The following is a 22,015-nucleotide window of genomic DNA, read 5'->3' as shown; positions in this document are numbered from 1 at the left end:
ATTTGCACAAGTTTTGTTTTTCTTCAAGCGAATGCGCTAAAATGCCAGCTGGCGGTACTTGATGTTTCTATGTTTTTCTGGTAACCTTGCTTGCATTATTTTCGGCATTTTCCTAAAATGCACTCAAGTGTAACACTTTAATGGCTTCGAAGCATTGTGGTGCGTGGGCTACTGGTTGTTGCCAGCCGCGGATGGTGGTTTTTAATTATTTATATGATTTTCTTGAGGGAAGTAGTTCCACTTGGTGGTGTTATTCTACGAGTATGGATGGTGAGGGGTTGCTTAATTTTTGAGTGCATAATATGAGGTTAAATAACTGTTTGCCAGTTGTGACTAATAAATTCTTAGGCTAATGGGCGAGTTTTTAGTTTTTAGTGACGATTCAACCGCGTTTTCTTATCACTCACTGAATCCGTGGCACCCTTGCACTATCCAAATCGTGTTTAATGAGATCAAATGCCATGCATATTTTGGGACAGAATTCTATTAAGATATTAGTTTAAGTTGAAGATACATGTTTTTAAATGAATTGGAGTTGTTGCGTGAGTAGGATGCCTTTACAAAAATTGCGTTGATTTTTCTTCGCTGATTGTTGTCGATATAAGATTAATAGTGATGTCCTTTCTCGAAAAAAATGTCACTCCATTAGACGTCAATATTACGGTGGCGGTCGTTTAAGAAATGTTCTAAAATCACCTTCTTCATATTTCGGTATTATTTTTTGTCGGTACTTTACTTTATTCACCATTGAAGAAATCCTGGAGTTGGGTGTTGCTTTTTATGCCCGATTCACATTCATTGGCCACTTAAACTAAATCATACCTAACGCTTATTTACTTCTAGAACAACTCAGCAAACTGCAGAGATTTGCAGAAGAAAATGGAGTTGGATTGACCACATCCTTCGTAGACACTATGATGATTTAACCACAGACACTATTGAGTGGAATCCCCAATGCAACCGTAGACGAGGAAGGCCATCAAACACTGGGATGCGATTGCTAGATTTAGAAAGTGCGCCGGGAACTTAACCTGGAATGAATTTTGTCCCCTTCAAAGTAATCCCCATGATATATTACGCACTTGTGCCAACTTTTTTTCCAGTTTTCACTTTCAGTTTTTCACTTGAAAAAATCATTTTTTTATCTTGTTCAGCTCCTCCTTCGATGCCGTGTTTATCTCGTCAATGGTAGCGTTGCGTCGCCCTTTCATGGGCCTCTTCAGTTTCGGGAGCAAGAAAAAGTCACAGGGGGCCAGATCTGGAGAATACGGTGGCTGTGGCATCATAAGTATGTTGTTGTTGGCCAAAAAGTCGCGCACAAGCAACGATGTGTGAGCAGGGGCGTTATCGTGATGCAAGAGCCAATTTTTGTTCTTCCACAAATGCGGATGTTTCTGGAGGATTTCTTCCCGCAAATTGCGCATTACTTGCAGGTAATATTCCTCATTGACCGTTTTACCCTGTGGCAAGCACTCATGATGCACAACGCCCCTGCAATCGAAGAAGACGGTAAGCAAAACTTTTACAATCGACCGAACTTGGCGCGCTTTTTTCGGTCTTGGTTCGTGCGGCAGCTTCCATTGAAATGATTGAGCTTTGGTTTCCACGTCATAACCATAAACCCACGATTCGTCACCAGTTATGACTCTCTGGAGCAAGTTTGGGTCGTCGCGGACAGAGTCCAACATCTCATTAGCAATGTTCATGCGATGCTGCTTTCGGTCGAAATTGAGCAGTTTTGGTACGAATTTTGCGGTGACCCGTCTCATGCCCAAATCATTGACAAAAATCGAATGGTACGAGCCAATCGATATGTCTAGGTCCTCATCAACTTCTCTAACGGTGATTCGTCGATTGGCCAATACAATTTTCTTCACTTCATCAATTTTTTCGTCTGTTGTTGAAGTGCTCGGGCGTCCGGCACGCTTTTCGTCGTTCACATCTTCTCGGCCTTCTGAGAACATTTTGTACCACCGATAAACGTTGCTTTGGTCCAAAGTAGCTTCTTCGTATGACATAGCTAAAATTCGGAATGCATCCGCGCACTTAATTTCGTTTTTCACACAAAATTTGGTACAGATTCTTTGATCCAACTTTTTGAATAGGTAAAAATCGAAGACGAGCCGAAACACATGCAAGCAAAGCAGCTGCCAACAATTAACTGAACATTCAAAATGGCCGAACTCGTCGGCATGAGTGAGAGACATGAGTACCAACATACCGCCACAAAAAAATCAAAATTCGAATATACGTAACTTGCGAAAATTCAAAATTCGCGATACTTTTTGAACACACCTCGTAAGCTGTGTACAACACATATAGTGCAGGCCCTAGTACACTGCCTTGAGGTACCCCGGCTTCTATGTGTTGAGTAGAAGTAGAGTATTTGTCTCCATATTTTACATAAAATTGTCTGTTGGCTATGTAAAGGGTTTTTCAATTGGCGCGGGTCGATTTTGGCGCCCTGTAGCAGCCATTTTGTTTTGGTGACATCTGCCAAATCTTTGGTTTATTATTCAGTTGCTTATGCCAAATCATCAGGGCAAGTTACACGATTGAACAGCACGTTCAAATGATAAAACTTTATTATCAAAATGAGTGTTCATTAACGCAAACGTTGCGCCCATTTTTCGGTAGACGTGGTGGCCCTTCCAATTTCTTACGACCCATATTGGACCATATGGACCTAGACGACATGTGGTTCCAGCAGAACGGCGCTACGTGCCACACAGCAAACGCCATTTTATTCCATTTCAACATCTACCCGCCCTTATTGAAAAACCATAGCTTTTCATTATCAGATAGTAGCCCAGTGTAAGATACTGTGTAAGTTTAAATAGTAGTCCTTTGTTCCTCACGCTGTCAAAAGTCAATTCCTGACAATATTTTATTTGTTACTCTATTGGATATTTTCGACGAAATCCAAATTGGTCGAAAGGAATGGAGTTTCACGGCTGCAGTACGGGGTCAAGGCGGTCAAGTATAAGTTTCTCAAAACGTTTGGGTAAGGATGGTAAGAGGGTTGCGAAGCGTCTTTATTTGGTTAAGACATTGCAATGATTTCGGCAACTTTCCAAGGCAGTCGAACATTTTTAATTCGTGATGCTGAGTTTATGTTTCTTAAGTAGAGAGTGGATTTGTGTGGTAACTTCTTTAGAATTCTAGCTGTGATTTTGTCGTGTACATTAGTTAGGAAAAAATAAATCCATTGTTTTTGCCTAAAATTTTTGCGCAAATGGTTTAAAACTGTTTTGTGGTCGATCTTTAACTCCTGGGTGATGCTACGACTACTAAAATGCCGGTCAACTTCGATTATTTCTGTGATTTTATCGACATTATCCACAATTTCTTTAGCATCAAAAATGCCTGAACGGAATCAATGGAACCAAAATTTCCTATAATTAGCTGTTACAGTATCGGCACTATAAACTCCATTCACAATTTCAGCCTGGCCAGGACTGGCTTGCATTTTCGCATTTATCAAAGAAAACTGTAAAAAGTACCGAATTTTCTTTTTGTTAACTTCCATTGTTAGCACCCTGTAACTTACAACTGCGCGAAACATACAAAAAGTAGCAAAAGAATTTGTTTAGTGTGTAATGTCACCTTGACAACAAATATAAACTTTACATTTTTCGATCAATACTTTACGAGATATCTATCACTACAGCTATCCCCGAACAAATATTGGGAGGTTGAATTAGTTTTAAAGGTGACACACAGATGGCGCTATTTATCACTTTATCGCTTTGTCAATACTGAAGATATATTCATGACAAAGCCTCATCCCTAGGCTTTGTTTATCAGTATCTGTCATTTCGCTGAAGTATAAACAACGCAGTGTTTTCGTGCTCCGAGTATGTCAACTTTCGTGCCGTCGAAACGCAATTTGCGGGAAGCTTTGCTTTTCTGCTTCAATTTGAAAAAAAATACAGCCCAAGCCCGTGAATTGCTGCAGGAGGCCTACCCAGACCATACTCCGTCGATTTCAACATGTGAGTACTGGTTTCGACGATTCAAAAGTGGTCATTTTCACACCGAAGACAAGGAGCGTCTTGGCCAGCCCAAAAAGTTCGAGGACGCGGAATTGGGGAAATTGGTAAACGAGGACTCGTGCCAAACCCAAGAAGAGCTTGCTGAATCATTGGGCGTTGATAAATCAACCGTTTGCAAGCGTCTAAAAGCGATGGGAATGATCCAAAAGCAAGGACATTGGGTCCCGTACGAGTTGAAGCTGCGCGACGTCGAACGGCGACTTTTTACGTGCGAATTGCTGATCGAGCGACAAAATCGGAAGGGTTTTTTGCATCGGGTGGTGACTGGCGACGAAAAATGGATCCACTACGATAACCCAAAACGCAAAAAATCATGGGGTTTGCCCGGCCACGCATCAACGTCGACGGCCAAGCAGAATATTCACGGCAAGAAAATCATGCTCTGCATTTGGTGGGATCAGGTCGGCGTCGTATATTTTGAGCTGCTCCAACCGGGCGAAACAATCACGGAGGATCGTTACCGAGTGCAATTGATGCGTTTAAGCCGGGCATTGAAAGAAAAACGGCCGGAAACGGTAAAAAGGCACGACAAGGTTATTTTGCAACATGACAACGCTCGGCCGCATGTTGCTCAACCTGTCAAAAAATACCTTGGATTATCATTTGTTCCGGCATATGAGTCTCGATTTGGCGGACCAGCGGTTCTCCTCGTACGAGGCTACCAAAATATGGGTTGAGTCATGGATAGCCAAGCAGCCCCCAGAATTTTGGAGAAACGGCATCCGGAAATTGCCCGAAAGATGGGCGAAAGTTGTAGCTAGCGATGGCCAATACTTCAAATAAAATATTTTGTACCGTTTTTTCACAATAAAGCCCCAAATCTTCGAAAAAAACCTTTAAAACTAATTCAACCTCCCAATATAATGTCACGAATGAAGTAAATTATTCAATTGTTTTTGTTTTTTTAAAGTAATTATTTCTCCTTTTATTTTGAAAAAATTTTATTATTTATATTCAGAATAATATCAGGTCAGCCCATAAGTTCGTAAGTATTTACCCATAATTTCACTTTTGCACGATTTTTGCATACAAACAATTATACGCGTAATATAACGGAACTATTTATATTTTCTTTGATATATTGAGCGGATAGAAGCACGTTTTGTTAAAAAATAAAATGGAATCTTCGAACGCGTATAAGAGGCATATTTTGTATATTTTTTATAAAAGTGGTGAAAATGCAACAACTGCTGCTGCAGAAATAAACACTGTTCACGGAGAGGATATCGTGAGTGAAAGGACTGCGCAAAAGTGGTATTCAAAATTCTGAAGTGGTAACTGTGACGTGGAGGATGCGCTCGCGCTGATCGTCCTGATGTCTTTAACTCCGACGCCTTGCTCGAGCTCGTGGAAGCTGAGCAAAATTTCACAGTCGATATGATAGCTCAGAGGTTAACCGTTCACAGGCACCTGATTTAGTTGGGAAAGGTTTAAAAGCTGGGCAAATGGGTTCCGCATAGACTTTCCGTCGCCAACCTTCAGCAGAGAGTGAATGTGTGTTCTCAGCTGCTGCAACGGCTTGATAATGATAGTTTTTTGAAACGTATCGTTACTGGTGATGAAAAATGGGTTCTTTATAATAATTTTGTTCGCAAACGCTTATGGTTAGATAAAGATGAAACTCCAGAACCAACCCCTAGAGATGACCCTCACCTCAAGAAGATTCTCCTGTCTATGGCCGGTGATATGGCCGGTATTGTTTATTATGAACTTATGGAACCAAACCAGACGATAACTGCTGATTATTATTCCCATCCGCTATCAAACCGGAATGAGACACTTAAAAAAAAAATCGACTATCTTTAGTGAATAGACGCAAAGGTTTGTTTCTTCACCACGATAACGCAAGACCTCATACCGCAAGGCAAACATTAGGCAAGCTGAACGAGCTCGGATGGGAGCTAATGCCGCATCCATCATACTCTCCGGATATTGCACCTTGTGATTATCACCTTTTCCGTGGACTTCAATCCCCTATGAGTAACAAGAACTACTTCGCAAAAGAAGCTATAGAAAGCGATATCGAAGCGTATTTTGGCCCCAATGACAAAAAATTTCTTGACCAGGGCATTAAAAATGTGCCTAAACGTTGGTAAGACATTGTAAATAATGAAGGAAAATATATTATTCATTAATAAATACTTTAAACATCTTTTTTATTAATTTTAAAACCACCTTTAAAACACGCACGAAGTTATGGACTGACCTGATATTTGTCATTGCTAGAGTTGCTAGTGTTAATAATAGGCACCAGTCCAATATGTTTTGTCCGACACTGTAAATGGGGACGTTACACCTTGGGGCGTTGCCAGACTTAGCATTAGTTCAACAACGGTCCAATTTTTATTTAGCGTAGTTCTTCCCTAGTAAAACATTTTTTTGGTATAATTAACTCTTTTTGTTTAATCAACTTAGTGATCGTTAAAATCCGTGCCAAGTACTTCAATCTAAGGTTTATAGTCAAACAACATGAATTTGCAAAGAAATCACGAAAACAAAACTATTTGAGAAAGATAACCCGAACCGAAACGTAATAACATTTAATTTTATAGCCTACATTGGAAACTTTTGCAAACGCTTATCAGCGAAGAGTAACTTGCAAAGTTATGGTAAGTGATAGCTAATGGAAAGAAAAAAACCTTACAGGTAAAATCAACGAAACCAAAAACAAGTTCAAATACCATGAGAAGCAAAAGCAGCGAAATGCTCAGAAATAAATGGAGCCGGAAATGCAAATTGGAAAACAGCAATTAAAAGAAAAAGCAGCAAAGTGGAGTGAGGCGATGGAAGAGAATGAAAATGCAACCATTCACCATTTACACCCAAGTATACCGCCAACTACAATCAGTTCCTTCAATATTAATATAGATAATTAGCAACACGCACATTTCATATCGGCTTGCGCTAGCATAAGCGCCTCAGCATAGACTACATCCACTCCTTTGACTAAACAATAGATAACTAATTTTCTTGCATAGGTGGGGCGACCAATAGCGTCATGCGGCGAATGCTTTGCTGCCAAATACCATTTTTCGTAGATTACGTTGGTTTAAGTGCGTGCTTGTGTATGCTTGTTTGTAGGGTTTGTATGCTTTTGTATTGAAATTTCCAAAATAACAGCGCTACAACTTACCGTTCATAATCCGGTAATGGCAACGTTTGTTGCCCAGTGACTTGCGCGTAGTCCGGAAGTTGGTCCTTTGTCGTGCAGGTGCTCGCCTGACGCCATACCCCGCCGGTCGGATCGATCCAAACGCCATTCGCATTCAGTGGCAGCGTAGGGAATTTTCGCACGGCACCGATTGCGTGATTCCCTGAAATAAGGAGAAGAAGAAGTAGAATAGATAAACGAGCAGTGCGGAGAGAAGAAAAGAAAATAAATGTATGCTAAATAAGTAAGGATATCAGCCCATAGCATGGCGGAGGACTTTCAATGGATTTAGGTACAATGGCAGTAACCTACATGAATATATTTGTAATTGCGGTTGTAGCGTTTATAACAAATGCCATAATATTAAGCCCCATTTAGATAGCCTGAGCACGAAGACGATATTCAAAAATATCTATATTTTGCGTGCTTTTAGCCTTTTTGTGTTTTTTTTTTTTAATAAATTTTTGTTTATTCCTACGAGGGGTGATCAAAAAGTTCACAGAATGGTGGTTTTAGAGAGCGCACCTTTTAGCTTAGCACTATTTGACGATTATATGCAACTATAAATACAGAGAGTAACATCTATTGCCATCGGTTCCTTGAGACATCGCCAGAGATAAATAAGTCAATTAAACAGAAAATATCAAGAAGTTTTATTTCAATGGACTTAGTCATGCTGAGACTAAGGCCCCTATTATGAGTTGGATTCGATCTTCGATATTCGCTGGTTGTCGAAGTTCGAAAATCGAATGTCAATTTAGTATTATGAGCAGTGCAGCCCTGCCGAAATTTTCGTTGTACACCGAATTTAGAGTCAAATGCAATTTTGCTTTCGATTGGGTAGCGTATTGTATGAAAATTTGTTAAAATGTAAGTTCTTTGCTATTATTTATGGTTTTATAGTAACCAAATAATAAACATATACTAATTTTGTTAATTTTATGCAGGTTGAAAGTCGTGAGTACCAAACAGCAATAAGAAAGGCTGGTTGCATTAATAAAAGATAATCCACAATTCGCAAAATGGATTTGCACCAAAGTTCAAGCAGCAAAAAAGTGGGAGGAGTTTACAACGGAGCTGTATTGCTTGGGACCACCAGTTAGAACGGCAGCAAAATGGATTAAGGTTAATAATGGTTTTTTTGTGATGTTTGTATTAAATTAAAATACGTAGAAGAAGGGAAATCCATATTTTATTTTCAAACGACGAATATTTGAATAAAGAAAATTTATAAGAAAAATAAAAAAGATACTATGGCGTAAAGGTTTTTATTTAATACTATTTAGTTTTTTCTAAAATATTATAAGAATTTCATTTCTTATGTTTTCTGCTTCTCTGTTATTTGACTTCACTTCAATATCTCCAGCATCATCGTTGAGGGTCTCATCGGATAACTCTTCATCCGGAAGTTGAACATTGTAAAACAGACAAATGTTGTTCAAAGCTCCATACATATTAATAATTTGTGTTGCTTTTTTTGGATAATAGTGGAGAGCTCTTGCCTGCAACAAAAATCTAAATCGGTTTTTCAAGACTCCAATTGTTCTCTCAATGATACTTCTCTCTTTAACATGTTGTTTGTTGTATGTCCTTTATTACTTCCGATAGCACAACAGACACTGTGGGTCGAGCAAGTCCTAGCATACCTTTATTACCAATGCTCAATTGGTACGATCCCTGAGCACAAAATCGCAGAACTGTTGCTAGCTTTAAAATATTTGGAATGGATATGGCTCGGGTGCACTGCTGCAACTGGTATTCTGTACTGGACAGTAGGTTCATAAACTAGTCTTTAGATAATCTAAAGTTCTTTAAAAATCTGTAAAGAAATTTCTGTAATACTAAGTACGTCAACACATTTTGAAAATTTTAAACTTACTGAGTGGAAACCATTTCTAGGGGGTTGGTTGCGTCCCTCAACCGTTTTCTACTCCTAGCTAGTTCCACTAATCTTTCATCGACCGACGAATTGTCGAACCACAACTCCGTTGTACTCATTTTCACAAAAAATACTTTTTTTAACTTTTAAAAATGTTGTTAACAAAGAAATTCAATACAATCGCTTTTTCTGCTGAGGAAAAATTATCTATTGTAAATGCGCCGAGCGATCGAAATTCACAATAGACCTATTTTTCAGCGAATAAGCACCATAATACCAAATGAAAATTCTTTCGATCAGCACTTTCGACTACAGTCGAAGATCGAATGTTGCTCATAATAAGGGCCTAAGTTCCTCACTCAGCGAAGTAAAATAGCACACATCCTTATGGTGAGGAAGTAATCCACTAACGAGTACTTGTGCCCAAGAAAAGGAATAATTAATAAGTGTAAAACTCTATTTACCCAAGATAGAGAGTGAATTGAAGACAATCAGCGCTCAGGCTGGTCGGTTAGCCAACGATCACTGACATATGGAAAAATTAATTTTTAAAACTATAAAAAACCGAAAACACGTGCAGTGGTAGATTACTGAAGGCGGCGTAACTTTAACAGATTTCAAGCAAGAGCGATACAATTTTGGTAGGAATGTTAATCACGCAAAAGAAACCTAGCACAAAGACAACAGAACTCAAATCAGCTGACTTAGAGCGTCAACTAGGGGTTGTTCTGAGAACTTTTTCTTGAAGGTTTCACATGCCGTCCTCTTCATTCTGTATTGGGCATCTCAGACAGTGTACTCTGCCCAGCTTGTGAAGAGGAGGATGAGACGGCGAACCACTTCCTGTGTGTCTGCCCCGCCTTCGCTCGAATCAGGTTTGAGGTCTACACAGATTTCTTCGGAGATCGGGTAGATTTAAAGAAAATTAAAAGGGAATCCAAGGGTGGTACAATGCACTCAATTAATGTCTGAGTGCTGCACTTGCTAGTTGTCCCGACAAAAAAAAATAAAAAAAAGGGTTGTTCTCAGAACTTTTTCTTGAAGGTTTCACATGCCGTCCTCTTCATTCTGCAAACTTTTTCATCGCCCTCGTATTTGAGAACTTGCAGTTTAGAATTATATTTTTTACATTTTTCATGCCGTGAGCTACTCGCGATTACTGTGAGTTATTTGAGTGCAAATAGCAAATACTGGCAGAGGTGTATCCTTTCGATCCTAATGTGCGCCTCTTAATCAACTCGCCTAATTTGCTAAGCCTTTTTGTGGAGTTTATTATAATTCTATTTGCATTCATTTTTTTTTTTTTCTGTTTCTGGGATACACATAATTAATGCCGTTTTTACGTGTCCTCCAATCATTTCTCATTCCACTATGAATTCAGCGATTGTTTTCTTGTAATTCTTAGTCAGGCCTGCTTTAGCTCGTTTTTTTGTTTGTTTTTGTATTATGTGAATTTATGTATTAGGAACGATTTATTCTTCTTTGTTTTGTGGATTTTCTGCAAACTTCTTTTCCTTGCATTTTTACATGAAAATATCACTAATCGGCTACGCCAGCAGTTGTTAGGCTTTTGTGTAGGTGCTTCGCATGAAATATTTATTGCCTTTGTTTTGTACAAATTTACTTATGGATTCACATGCCAAGACTATTTTTTATTAATTTACTTTTTTAATAAATCGGTTTCCTTGTGCTCGGCCGGAAGTATCAAGCAAATTTGATGAAATGCTTGATTTTATTGATAAAACTGCGCAGATTACATTGGCTGCCTACTTCAGATTTATTTACTATAGGACCGTTTTGTTCGAAGATTTATAAGTGTGATTTATTTCTAAGTGTATGAAAATCACACAATAAGGTGCATATAGACGTACTACTGAAATCAAATTGAAACAGGACTATGTATATAGAATTTAAGAATCTTTATTTTTAATGCCAAATCTATTCCGCTTATACACAACAAGTAACTCAAACGGTGGAAAAAATGCAGAACTGGCGACATCTGTGATCTGTGGTGAGTAACCTGATTTCAGCAAAGTTGACAGGATCAGCTGATAATGTTTGTATTTGTTTTTGTTTTATTGTATTTGTTTTTTATTTATGGTACTCTGCCGGCCTTCTTATTGTTTTATACTTCTTATGCCAGAAACACTTTCATGGAAGTCGCAATCTCGTAATCTATCGACCTTGAGCCACACACTATTTGGACATTTTGTGGCTCAAAAAAAAAAAAAAAAAAATCTATGGCATTTGTGCGTTGGTTTGAGCGGATCCCAGGTCAAGTTTCAGTGAAAAACAAATCAATTCGACTGAAAATAAATCAAATGGGATCAAAGATCTTGGTTTGCGACTTAAGAGCTAGGGTTGATAAACAAGGGATTTCTGGACATTCGATCTGAAAATCCAACTCCTCACCTTTACCGTGGATAAAAATATAGTAATCTATCACCTATCACCAGGTCCAATCACAAAAGGATTCATCAAGCTACATGGCCAACCAACCCAATCGATGTCTCCCATAGACGGAAAGCGCTTACTGGCAGAGTTTTGGATTTACGTGCGTCCTTAGGTGCTGATCGACTTGAATCAATATTTTGTGAAGAAAGTTCTATGTCGAAAAGTTGTAACCACAGCAGATTCGCCATTGGACTCATGATGCTATTCTTGTAATGTACAGTTCAACAAAATGTCTCTGACAATCAGAGAGATTCCATCTCTTGTACTCGTACTCGGTGGGCCGCATAAACAACTATCATAAGCCAAGCTGCTGCTTAGCACATGTGACAGTAAAAGTTATCCTAACAGAATTGTATAATTCTGCACGTGAAGCTTTAAATCTTATATACAAGTAGTAATGCTGCATACTCAGTTTTTTATTTGTTCATCAACGAAATTGTTTTTGAGAATCGCAGCTGGGGTTTTCTCTAAATCAGCCAATTTATCTATTTCCTTTGAACTGGGGAATGCTGCTACTAGAAAAAAATCTACAGGCATGTAGTATGCTTAGAGAACGCTGGAAAGAAGGAGACATTCACATTTTTACGATAGTCAAGCTGTTATCAAGGCTGTGACGACGCCATAATGCAGATCCAAACTGGTCAACTTCTGGAACACAAAAAACTTATTTGTGCAGGTAACATTTCTCTGATCTAGGTTTCAGGACATAGGAACATAGAGGAAAATAAAATTGCTAATGAGCTTGCCAGGGAGGGGTCGACTGAATTGATTTCAGAGGCCCTTCACCCGGTAATCGGCATTCCTATGAATAAAGTGGAAGCTCAATTTCTTCCTATACTATTCCGAAAACCTTTTGACATCCGTGCAATAGATGGAACATTCAGAAAGTTCTGTGGGCTCCATGCCATTCAATTTCCAAACACGTAGCTGTATTTACCGGTCATTGGGGGGTCGGCACACGTCGAGAAAAGCTAGGTTTTACCATTTAATCCCCATTGTAGAAGCTGTGAGGACCTTTCAGGGAAGTTCAAGAACTGTTGAACACTTTCTCTGTAAATTTCTGGCCTTGGCAGTTAGATGGTATCAAAAGGGCGCTTTATTGCTACTTGGGGAGTGCCAGACTGGTACTTAAGCCACTACACCTACATACCCATTTTCAAAAAATTCTTTTAAATCTTAATATGCTATGATATTAATATGGACATCACAAGACATTGGATATATCCACTAAAAGCAGAACTTCTTTACTTTTCGTCAGAACAAATATCAATAGTCCAATAATGTCTTTTGAGAGTTGAATCCTTTGATATCCGTCAAATTTCCTAATTTCTACCAAAAGGTATTCGTCTAACAGAAAATTTGCAGACTTGCGCGATTTCCTGTGATAGTCTATAAACTCATTTGCTTAGTTATGAAGTTATGAAGAAATTGAAGAAAAATACTAGATCACCCAATCATTGTCAATAAAAGTGACAACAAAGTATGATGAAATATCAATTGCCAAAAGCGTTTAGAGAACTTTGGGAGCCAGAAAAGCTGTGGGAGCCAGAGATCTGTACTACCTGTATATAGGTGAAGTTCTTCCGAATATTTCATCAATGACTCAAGGGAACAATTTTTATGGAAAAGTTAATTATTTGTTGAATGAACTGATGACAAAATAACAGTGTGGCCTTCGGTCTGCGCCGACTAGATATTCATACCACCTCAAATTTTGGAATTGAGTCTAGAGAAAGTTGCCGTACATCACTTTAACCAGCATGGTCTGAATTTAACGATAAAAACACAGGATAGGGTAGCCCTTGCATTGTTCGAGAGATAAATTTTGCAGAAGATTCAAGGACTTCTTCGTGACCGCGAATATGACAAACGATGAAATGAGAAACTGTATGAGCTTTACAATGCCATAGATAAAGTGCAGCGCACAGAAATTCAGAGGATCTATATAACGGGTGATTTTGGTTGGTTTAAACAGCTGACGCACGTTTCGTGTTTTGTTTCACTGTGAAGCATCTTCAGTTTGGTCTATAATTTAACCATAAACCGTCTTACAAACGAAAAACGCTTGCAGATCATTGAATTGTATTATAAAAATGCCTGTTCTGTGAAGAAAGTTTATCGCGCGCTTCTTTCATTTTATGGTCAGTTCAATCGACGCACTGAAGCGGCTATTCGAGTTATTGCGACTAAATTTAGAACCAAATTTAAATTATTGGACATCAAACCACGAACACGCTTACGTAGAGTGCGAACTGAAGAAAATATCGCAGCTGTATCGCCCACTGTTAATGATGACCATCAATTATCGATTCGTCGCCGTTCAAAGCAATTGGGCCTCTGTTACTCAACAACGTGGAACATTTTGCGAAAGGATTTAGGTGCGAAGCCTTTCAAAATACAGCTGGTGCAAGAATTGAAGCCGAACGACCTACCGCAACGCAGTATTTTTGGTAAATGGGCTCTTGGAAAGTTGTCCGAAGATCCACTTTTTTATCGAAAAATTGTGTTCAGCGACGAAGCTCATTTTTGGATCAATGGGTACGTAAATAAGCAGAATTGTCGACTTTGGAGTGAAGATCAGCCAGAAGAATTGCAAGAGCTACCAATGTATCCAGAAAAGGTCACAGTTTGGTGCGGCTTGTGGACTGGATCATTGGACCGTACTTCTTCAAAGATGCTGCGTAACGTAACTGTGAATGGTGAGCGTTACCGTGAAATGATATCCAACTTTTTTTTGTCCAAAATGCAAGAGCTTGACTTGCATGACATGTGGTTTCAGCAAGACGGTGCCACATGCCACACAGCACGCGCAACCATGGACTTGTTGAGAGGCGAGTTCGGTGAATATTTTATTTCACATTCGGGACCTGTCAATTGGCCACCCAGATCGTGCGATATAACGACTTTAGATTATTTTTTGTGGGACTATGTTAAAGCTCATGTCTATTCAGACAAGCCTGCTTCAATTAACGCATTGGAAGACCACATTAAAGCATTTATATGTGAGATACCGGCCGAAACATTGGAAAGAGTATGCCAAAATTGGACTAAGTGGATGGACCATTTGAAGCGCAGTCGCGGTCAACATTTGCTTGAAATAATCTTCAAACAATAAATTATATGGACTCTACTATCGATTTAAATAAAAATTTCATGAATTTTTCTGAATTTTACGTGTGTTTTTTTGAAAAACTTTTCTATAGCTCTTAAAAAATCACAAATAGATATAGGAAAATACTCCAGCTTTGAAAGTATTTGATGCAGTAACTAATTGAATAAACGGAGGAACAAAAATGTTTTCTCTGATTTGCAAGGAGGAAGCCTACAATATTTTTTATTCATCTAGCACTGACTGAGAACAATGTTGGTCTCCAATCACCACCAATCGCCGGAGTAACCAGTAAAATCCATCTTGAAAGTCCGACATTTATATTTGTTTGATAGCTGTTATGCTCGAATTGAGTTACAGATTCGAATAACCATATTTAAGATACTGTCAGCTACCTATAAACTGCATATTATGAAAGGTATTCTACGTTTGAGAGATTGGACGCATCCATAAATATAAGCGATTTTTAGGGTTCTTATGTTTTGAGTCTATCAGCAATACCATTACACTTTTACTGGGGGAACACGATGTATTATTAGAAGGCCATTACGCACTGCGACCAGAGCTGATCTATTGTGAAACATGATTTAACACTCGTCCTTCTTGATAAACACAGAAATATTTTATTACCTGGTCAAATGTCGAAGACACACGCATTTCTTATACATAAACCGTGAAGAAAATTGCCAGGAGAATACGCAGGCGATTTCTTTTTTTTTGTTTTTTTTTGTTAACGCATCTTAAAGTATAAACAGAATAACGTTTAGAAATTGCAACTAGTACAACGAAATAAAGATACTAGCGAGCAATTTTTTTTTTTTTTTTCGAATGAAGAATTGTTTGCACAGAAACGACATTACCCGTTAAATTTCAGCGAAAAACAGATCTAGGTATTTCTAATTCAAGTCCACATATTCACTTGGTCCAAAATCATACTTGTTTATATCAATAACCAGGAGTATTTGCGTAAGCGATACCCTGCAGGAAAGCCTGAACTAATGACAAAATCTCACATTGGGACTTGAAGGTAAAAACTACAAAGTAAAATAAATTCAAACAAATACTAAAAGGAACATCTCAATAAGAAGAAGAGCTGTGAAATATCACCACACAGCAATCGAATAAAACTCTGTAGGGCTAACGAAAGTGGATGCTACTTGGTACTACATTCGAGAAATGGATGAGTAGTTCCTCCGCCCACTTTAGTACTAGTTCTCAATCATCGGAAACTCGATGGTGAGTGTCTTATATCTCTTCTGGCCAATTAATTACAAGTTCCGAATTATCGAAAACTGGATGATAAACATTTGGATATCTTCTGACCATTTTAGTACTGGTTCCACACCATCCAAAAATGAATGATAAGCGTCTCAGGTCTCTTCTGACCACTTCAGTACTAGTTGCGAATCATCAAAAACTAGATGACAAGCGCTTGAAAACAAGTTTGTACAGTGTAATAAATTTCATTTGTTGAATTTATGACTACACCTCGTCTGCCGTATTTAGTAGTACTTCCAAACTATCAATAAAGTGCTGAAGAGAATACAAGTTCACACTTGCTAACTCCAGTACTGTAATTCAGCTGGCAAAAAATATACATAGACTTACTAGACTGCCCCCTTTAGTACTAGTTTTAAACCTTTGAAAAATGGATGTTTAGTGTACTAAAGCTCATCTGTTAAGTCTGGTACTATTTCCGAGGAGGTAGAAAATATACACAAGGCGTATTAGATATGAACTAATATTAAGTTCAAAATGATCTAAGAATGGATGCTGGTGAGCGATTGGGATTTCGAGAAACATTGTCGTGTAAAATACACCAATTGCTTACGAGCAATTCCAAGTCAAGCGGTCCAAGTAGTTTGGATGTTTCCTTAAATGTTTCCGAAAATTGCTTTATTACTATGGCTTGAGTAACTTTATTGTTATTTTTTAGGATAAAATATACTTCCTTTCAAAATTTTATGGGGAAAAAATTTAAAATTACACTGTGCGACAGTGAAATTATACTTTTATGGAGACCTAGTACAACTTGTAGGTTTTGAAAAACTAAGAAAAATGGTATAGGAGAAATTTCCAATACACCCCCAAAATCTCATTTTATGGCCATAAAACCGTTTTTCAGTAGGTTGATGTGAAGAATCACTCCTACCTTCGCCAATTTCTATCCGATTTCGAATTTGTTTTTTTAATTCGACAGAACAAAAACAAACCTTTTTGACAGTATGTTGAACATTTTTCTGAAATGACAACTGACGAGACTGTAGACGGAAGTATTTGGATTTTTTTTATTTTTTCTCTATTTTTTCAACTTTGCCATAATTTTTACGATATTATCCGTTAGTGAGGATTTTATTTAGTACACTACTGTTATAGTAAATTTTATTTTGCGTCGAATGAGCTATGTTTGGTTGTAATTGAATTAAAATTAATGGAGTCGTGTGACTAATTTGGTATGTAGGTATAACTTACGCTAAATGGGAATAAGGGCGCGTTTCGAAGCATGAAAATGATAACAAGTGTCATTATAAACACATAATACTTATTGGAGTATTGTGCAGTGCAGCACTGTACGGTATGGTACGGTGCAGTACACAACGGAACTGGTTCCAAACTTAAAAATGCATTGGAAACGGCCCTTTGGAGTTTAGTATGGTACGGTACATTTGTCATTCTCTTCATCAGTTTTGAATACTTCTCTGTAAAAAATTCGATCATCATCATTCATCTGAAGTCGTGTTCAACTAAATTCCATTGTTTAAATCGAGAAGCGAGCGTTTCAGATTGTCTTCCCGATAGAATTAAATCACGAGAAAGATCCTGAAAATCTGAATTTGATACAATGTGTCGTTCTGAAGACTTAGAACCAGACGGAAAGTACTCTTCATCATCAGGTTTATTGTTATCAGTTTGATCATCATCAGCAATGAGTTGAACTTCCTTCAGTTCATGATCTGCAGTTGAGTCAATCATATCGTCCAAGACTACGGGGTTCTTAACAGTTGCAACATCAGCATACTTTATGTGCTTTCGAGCTTTATAATGATGACCGTTTACGTCCGTTTTATGAAAATAACAATCATCTGGTTTATGATAAGGCTGATGATGCCACATCATCGGAGAATATTGAGAAATTCGACTTTTCTGGCAACGTTTTGATTTATATCCCTTGAATTTCAATGAAACAAACAATAAAACTTTGACGTTTTAATAAGGTTAAATTATAATAACAAACTTCTTTTGTTAATCAATGTACAGTGTTTCGCCAGTGGGATTCGCCATTCGTTCGGTGCGAAGTAGTCGTTGTGTTTTCGACTGCGTGAATTTTGCAAAATTAATGAAGTAATAGGTGAAAAAATATCGCAATAATATAAACAAATCGTTAAAATAACAGACGGGTGCGAAATAGTGTAAACAATTCTAAGATACCTTAAAAACCCTCAATAAGATACTTGATAAACCCATAAATTATGGCAATTGCCATACAATGGGGTGAAAGTGTTACAAATACAATTTGTGTTAAAGAGAATTGAAAAAAGGGTGAAGAAAAGGGATCGAAATCCCTTAAAAGAATAATAAAAACTACAATAGCAAGGACTGCATTTGTAGGAGTGTGAAACTGCAAACGAATACCAGTACATAACAAGCATTTAAAATCACGACATTTATTTTTAGTGGAAAATCAACGTTAATAAAGCAAACAAAAGCAAACTGTAAAGAAAAAATTTACAATAAACAAAACTCCGCTATCGCGAGTGTAAGTAAACAAATCTCGTGTGGCTGACAACCAGCTGTCACCGTTGACTGCATTATCGACCCTACGAAAAGAGTGTTACCATACGGCCTATACCGAGGTGAAATGGGTTCTCCACCACAGGGTGGTGGGCCCAATCATTCCAACACAAACAGTGAAGTGCGTAATAAAGATCTAATGCAAAAAATTGTTGACTTAGAAAAATTATGCTCTGCTCTACAAAATGAGATATCCCATCTCAAAATAGAAAACGGCAAACTTAAATCTTCTAAATGCGCTGATGATAATAAAACTGATTTAAACATCACAAAAAAAACATGTGTTGAAGTTTATGAAACTGATGAAGAAGAACTTGCTAGAGAAACCGACTGGATCCTAAAGAAAAAAAGGCCATCCAAAAAACGTAAAGCTGAATCTTCTCCTGAAGCTGTAACACCATCAAAATCTACAAGTAGTGCTAATGATTCAGCAAAACCAACAAAAACGGAACAAGTTAATAAAATACCTCGTCCTCCTCCAATAATTATCAATGGTAATAATGATTTTAAAAAACTTCATAGTCAACTTATTGCCACAATAAAAAATAAATTTTTCATTAAACTTTTAAACAACGATGCATGCAAAGTAATAACGTTCGATTCGTATGACTATCGGTCTGTAACAAAATTGTTGTCAAATGAAAATATTCCTTGGCACAGCTATGAGAATAAGCAAAATAGACCTATCAAGGTAATAATTAAAAATCTCCACCATTCCTGCGACAGCGATCTAATAGTGAATGACTTAAAATCACAAGGGCTAAATGCTTTAAGCGCCATAAACAAACTCAAGTGGAAAACAAAGGAACCACTCGAAATGTTTCTCATCACCTTCGATCCGTCTGAAGATGTGAAAAAAATTTACGGAATTCAAAATATATTGAACACCATAGTAAAAGTTGAACCTGTCAAATCTACAAATCTGATACCGCAGTGTAAAAAATGCCAATCTTTTGGCCATACTAAAAACTTTTGCGGGAAACCCTCACGATGCGTCAAATGTGCAGGTAAGCATGCCACCATTGATTGCAAAAAAACTGAGCTAGAAAGCCCAAAGTGTTGTAACTGCGGAGAGTCCCACCCTGCAAATTACAGAGGCTGTATAGTGGCGAAAGAACTCCAAAAGATTAGAACGAAAAAGCGATCCCAAAATTCAAAACCAGTAAATAGTACAAACAAACAACAAACAATCCCAAAACGTGCTACAACTACTACAAGTCTTACAAATAATCCGACAAAAATCCCTATAATAAATAAACCGGCTACATACGCACAAATTACCAAAAATTTATTACCGAACGAACCTATTGTGCAAAATCCCCTTTCAGCTATATTAAGCAAATTAAATGAACAAAGCCAAATCTTCAAATCAATTGAAAAACGCTTGTGTGCCCTTGAACAAAACATGCAATTTTTTGACTATGAATAAAACACTAAAAATAATATTATGGAATGCCAACGGTCTAGCTAAACACCAAACAGAGCTAGAAGTTCTGCTAAACAACGACGAAATTGATGTATGCCTAATAGCTGAAACACACTTCACAAGGCATTCATATTTGAATTTTAAACATTATTCCCTATACCATACTATTCACCCCAACAATTGTGCAAGAGGTGGCAGCGCCGTTCTCATAAAAAATAATATAACCCACCACTTGGAAGACCAACTCAGCGCCGAGGAATTTCAAACAACTTCCGTTTCTGTCGAGGCCTTCGAGCAACAAATATTACTAACAGCTTTATACAGCCCACCCAGACATCAACTAAAATCTGAAGATTACGTATCTCTCATCGAAAGATACAAAGGACGTTTTATTATAGGAGGCGATTTCAACGCTAAGCACGTACATTGGGGGTCTAGGCTTACAACAACGAAAGGGCGCGAAATGTTTAAAGCCATAAGACAAAGAGGTTGCGAAATAATTTCAACTGGCAAGCCAACATATTGGCCTACAGACACCAACAAAGTACCTGATTTGATTGACTTTTTTGTCTTCAAAAATATTCCCGCAAACCATCTTTCTATTTCCGAAGGCTTCGATCTGAACTCTGACCACTCACCGATCCTTTTAGAAATATCAGGGAATGCGGTACTAAATAAAACGTCTCCTCGTCTATTTAATAACTTCACCGACTGGCAGTACTTCCAACTGCAATTACAAGCTGTAGTGGTAGACACCGGCCGTATCGTGACTGTTGATGATCTTGATGATGCCGTGCTTCAGTTCACGCAAATAATTCAAAACGCAGCTTGGAACAGTACGCCCCAGCAAGAAGTCACATCAAACAAGAAAAAATACCCATCATATATCAAGTTGCTGATAAATAAAAAACGAAAACTTAGACGTCGTTGGCAGCAAACCAGATATCCTGAGGACAAATTGAAACTCAACCAAACAACAAAACAACTACACATTCAAATTCAGACATTTAAAAATGATAATTTCAATCGATTTCTTAAGAGCCTCACATCTGATAAATCCACAGACTACTCTTTATGGAAGGCAGCAAAGTCATTTAACCGACCGATAAAACACATAGCACCCATCAAAATAAACGACACCCAATGGGCAAAATCCAATGAGCAAAAAGCAAATTTATTTGCAGAGAATCTTTGTAAAACCTTCTGTGCCAATGATGGATCTGAAGATATTGACATCTCGTCAAATTGGATTGAAAGCGATGTCAGCATTGAGCCAGTTAGTAACGAAGAAGTAATGAGCGAAATTTTCAAAATGAAAGCGAAAAAAACGCCTGGTTTCGACCTCATAACTGCAGAAATTCTTCAGAGATTGCCCATTAATTGTGTTACTTGTCTGTCTCAATTGATTAATTTGTGTTTTTTGTTAAAATATGTTCCTATGTACTGGAAGACAGCAGAAGTAATTATGATTCTGAAAGCCGGAAAATCGCCAAATGATGTGTCTTCATACCGACCTATTTCTCTGCTACCAATGCTGTCCAAACTTTTTGAACGACTGCTACTGACTCGAATGTTGCCGATTATAGAAAACAAGAGAGTTATTCCAACGCACCAATTTGGCTTTCGAAAAAATCACTCCACTATCGACCAAGTTCACAGAGTTGTTAGAACCATAGAGTGCGCGATAGAGGAAAACAAAGTTTGCGCAGCGGTGTTCCTTGACGTCTCGCAGGCGTTTGACAAAGTTTGGCATACGGGCTTACTCCACAAACTAAAATTGATTTTGCCCAGGAATTATTGCGAAATCCTTTCTTCCTACCTTGATGGCAGATACTTTCGTGTCAGACTTGACAACGCCTATTCCTCATTGCAAAAAGCACGCGCGGGGGTACCTCAAGGAAGCATCCTAGGCCCTCTCTTGTATCTCTTGTATACGTATGACTTACCGGTTCACGAGCAACACGTTACCGCAACCTTTGCAGATGACACGGCTATCCTAGCAGTTGGAGAAGTGATAGAGACTACAACGACGAAATTGCAATCAGCGGTGAGTTCTATTGCAACATGGGCGAAAAAATGGCGTATCAAATTAAATAACTCCAAATCAGTTCACATTGTATTCGGCCTGAAAAAAACAATTTACAAGCCA

General features: G+C 38.0%; 1 protein-coding gene across 1 annotated transcript in view; it reads right to left on the bottom strand.

Annotated features, from left to right (window-relative positions):
- LOC128864751 (uncharacterized) overlaps nt 1-22,015 on the bottom strand; it is a 190,425-nt gene that overhangs the window by 8,291 nt on the left and 160,119 nt on the right. Inside the window, exon 12 of the mRNA XM_054104507.1 lies at nt 7,189-7,369. Within this exon, the coding sequence (XP_053960482.1) occupies nt 7,189-7,369 (181 nt within the window). The remainder of the gene's footprint in view (nt 1-7,188; nt 7,370-22,015) is intronic.

Source organism: Anastrepha ludens, chromosome 5, assembly GCF_028408465.1.
Source record: "Anastrepha ludens isolate Willacy chromosome 5, idAnaLude1.1, whole genome shotgun sequence".
Taxonomy (NCBI): domain Eukaryota; kingdom Metazoa; phylum Arthropoda; class Insecta; order Diptera; family Tephritidae; genus Anastrepha; species Anastrepha ludens.
This window is presented reverse-complemented; position numbering and strand designations above follow the sequence as displayed.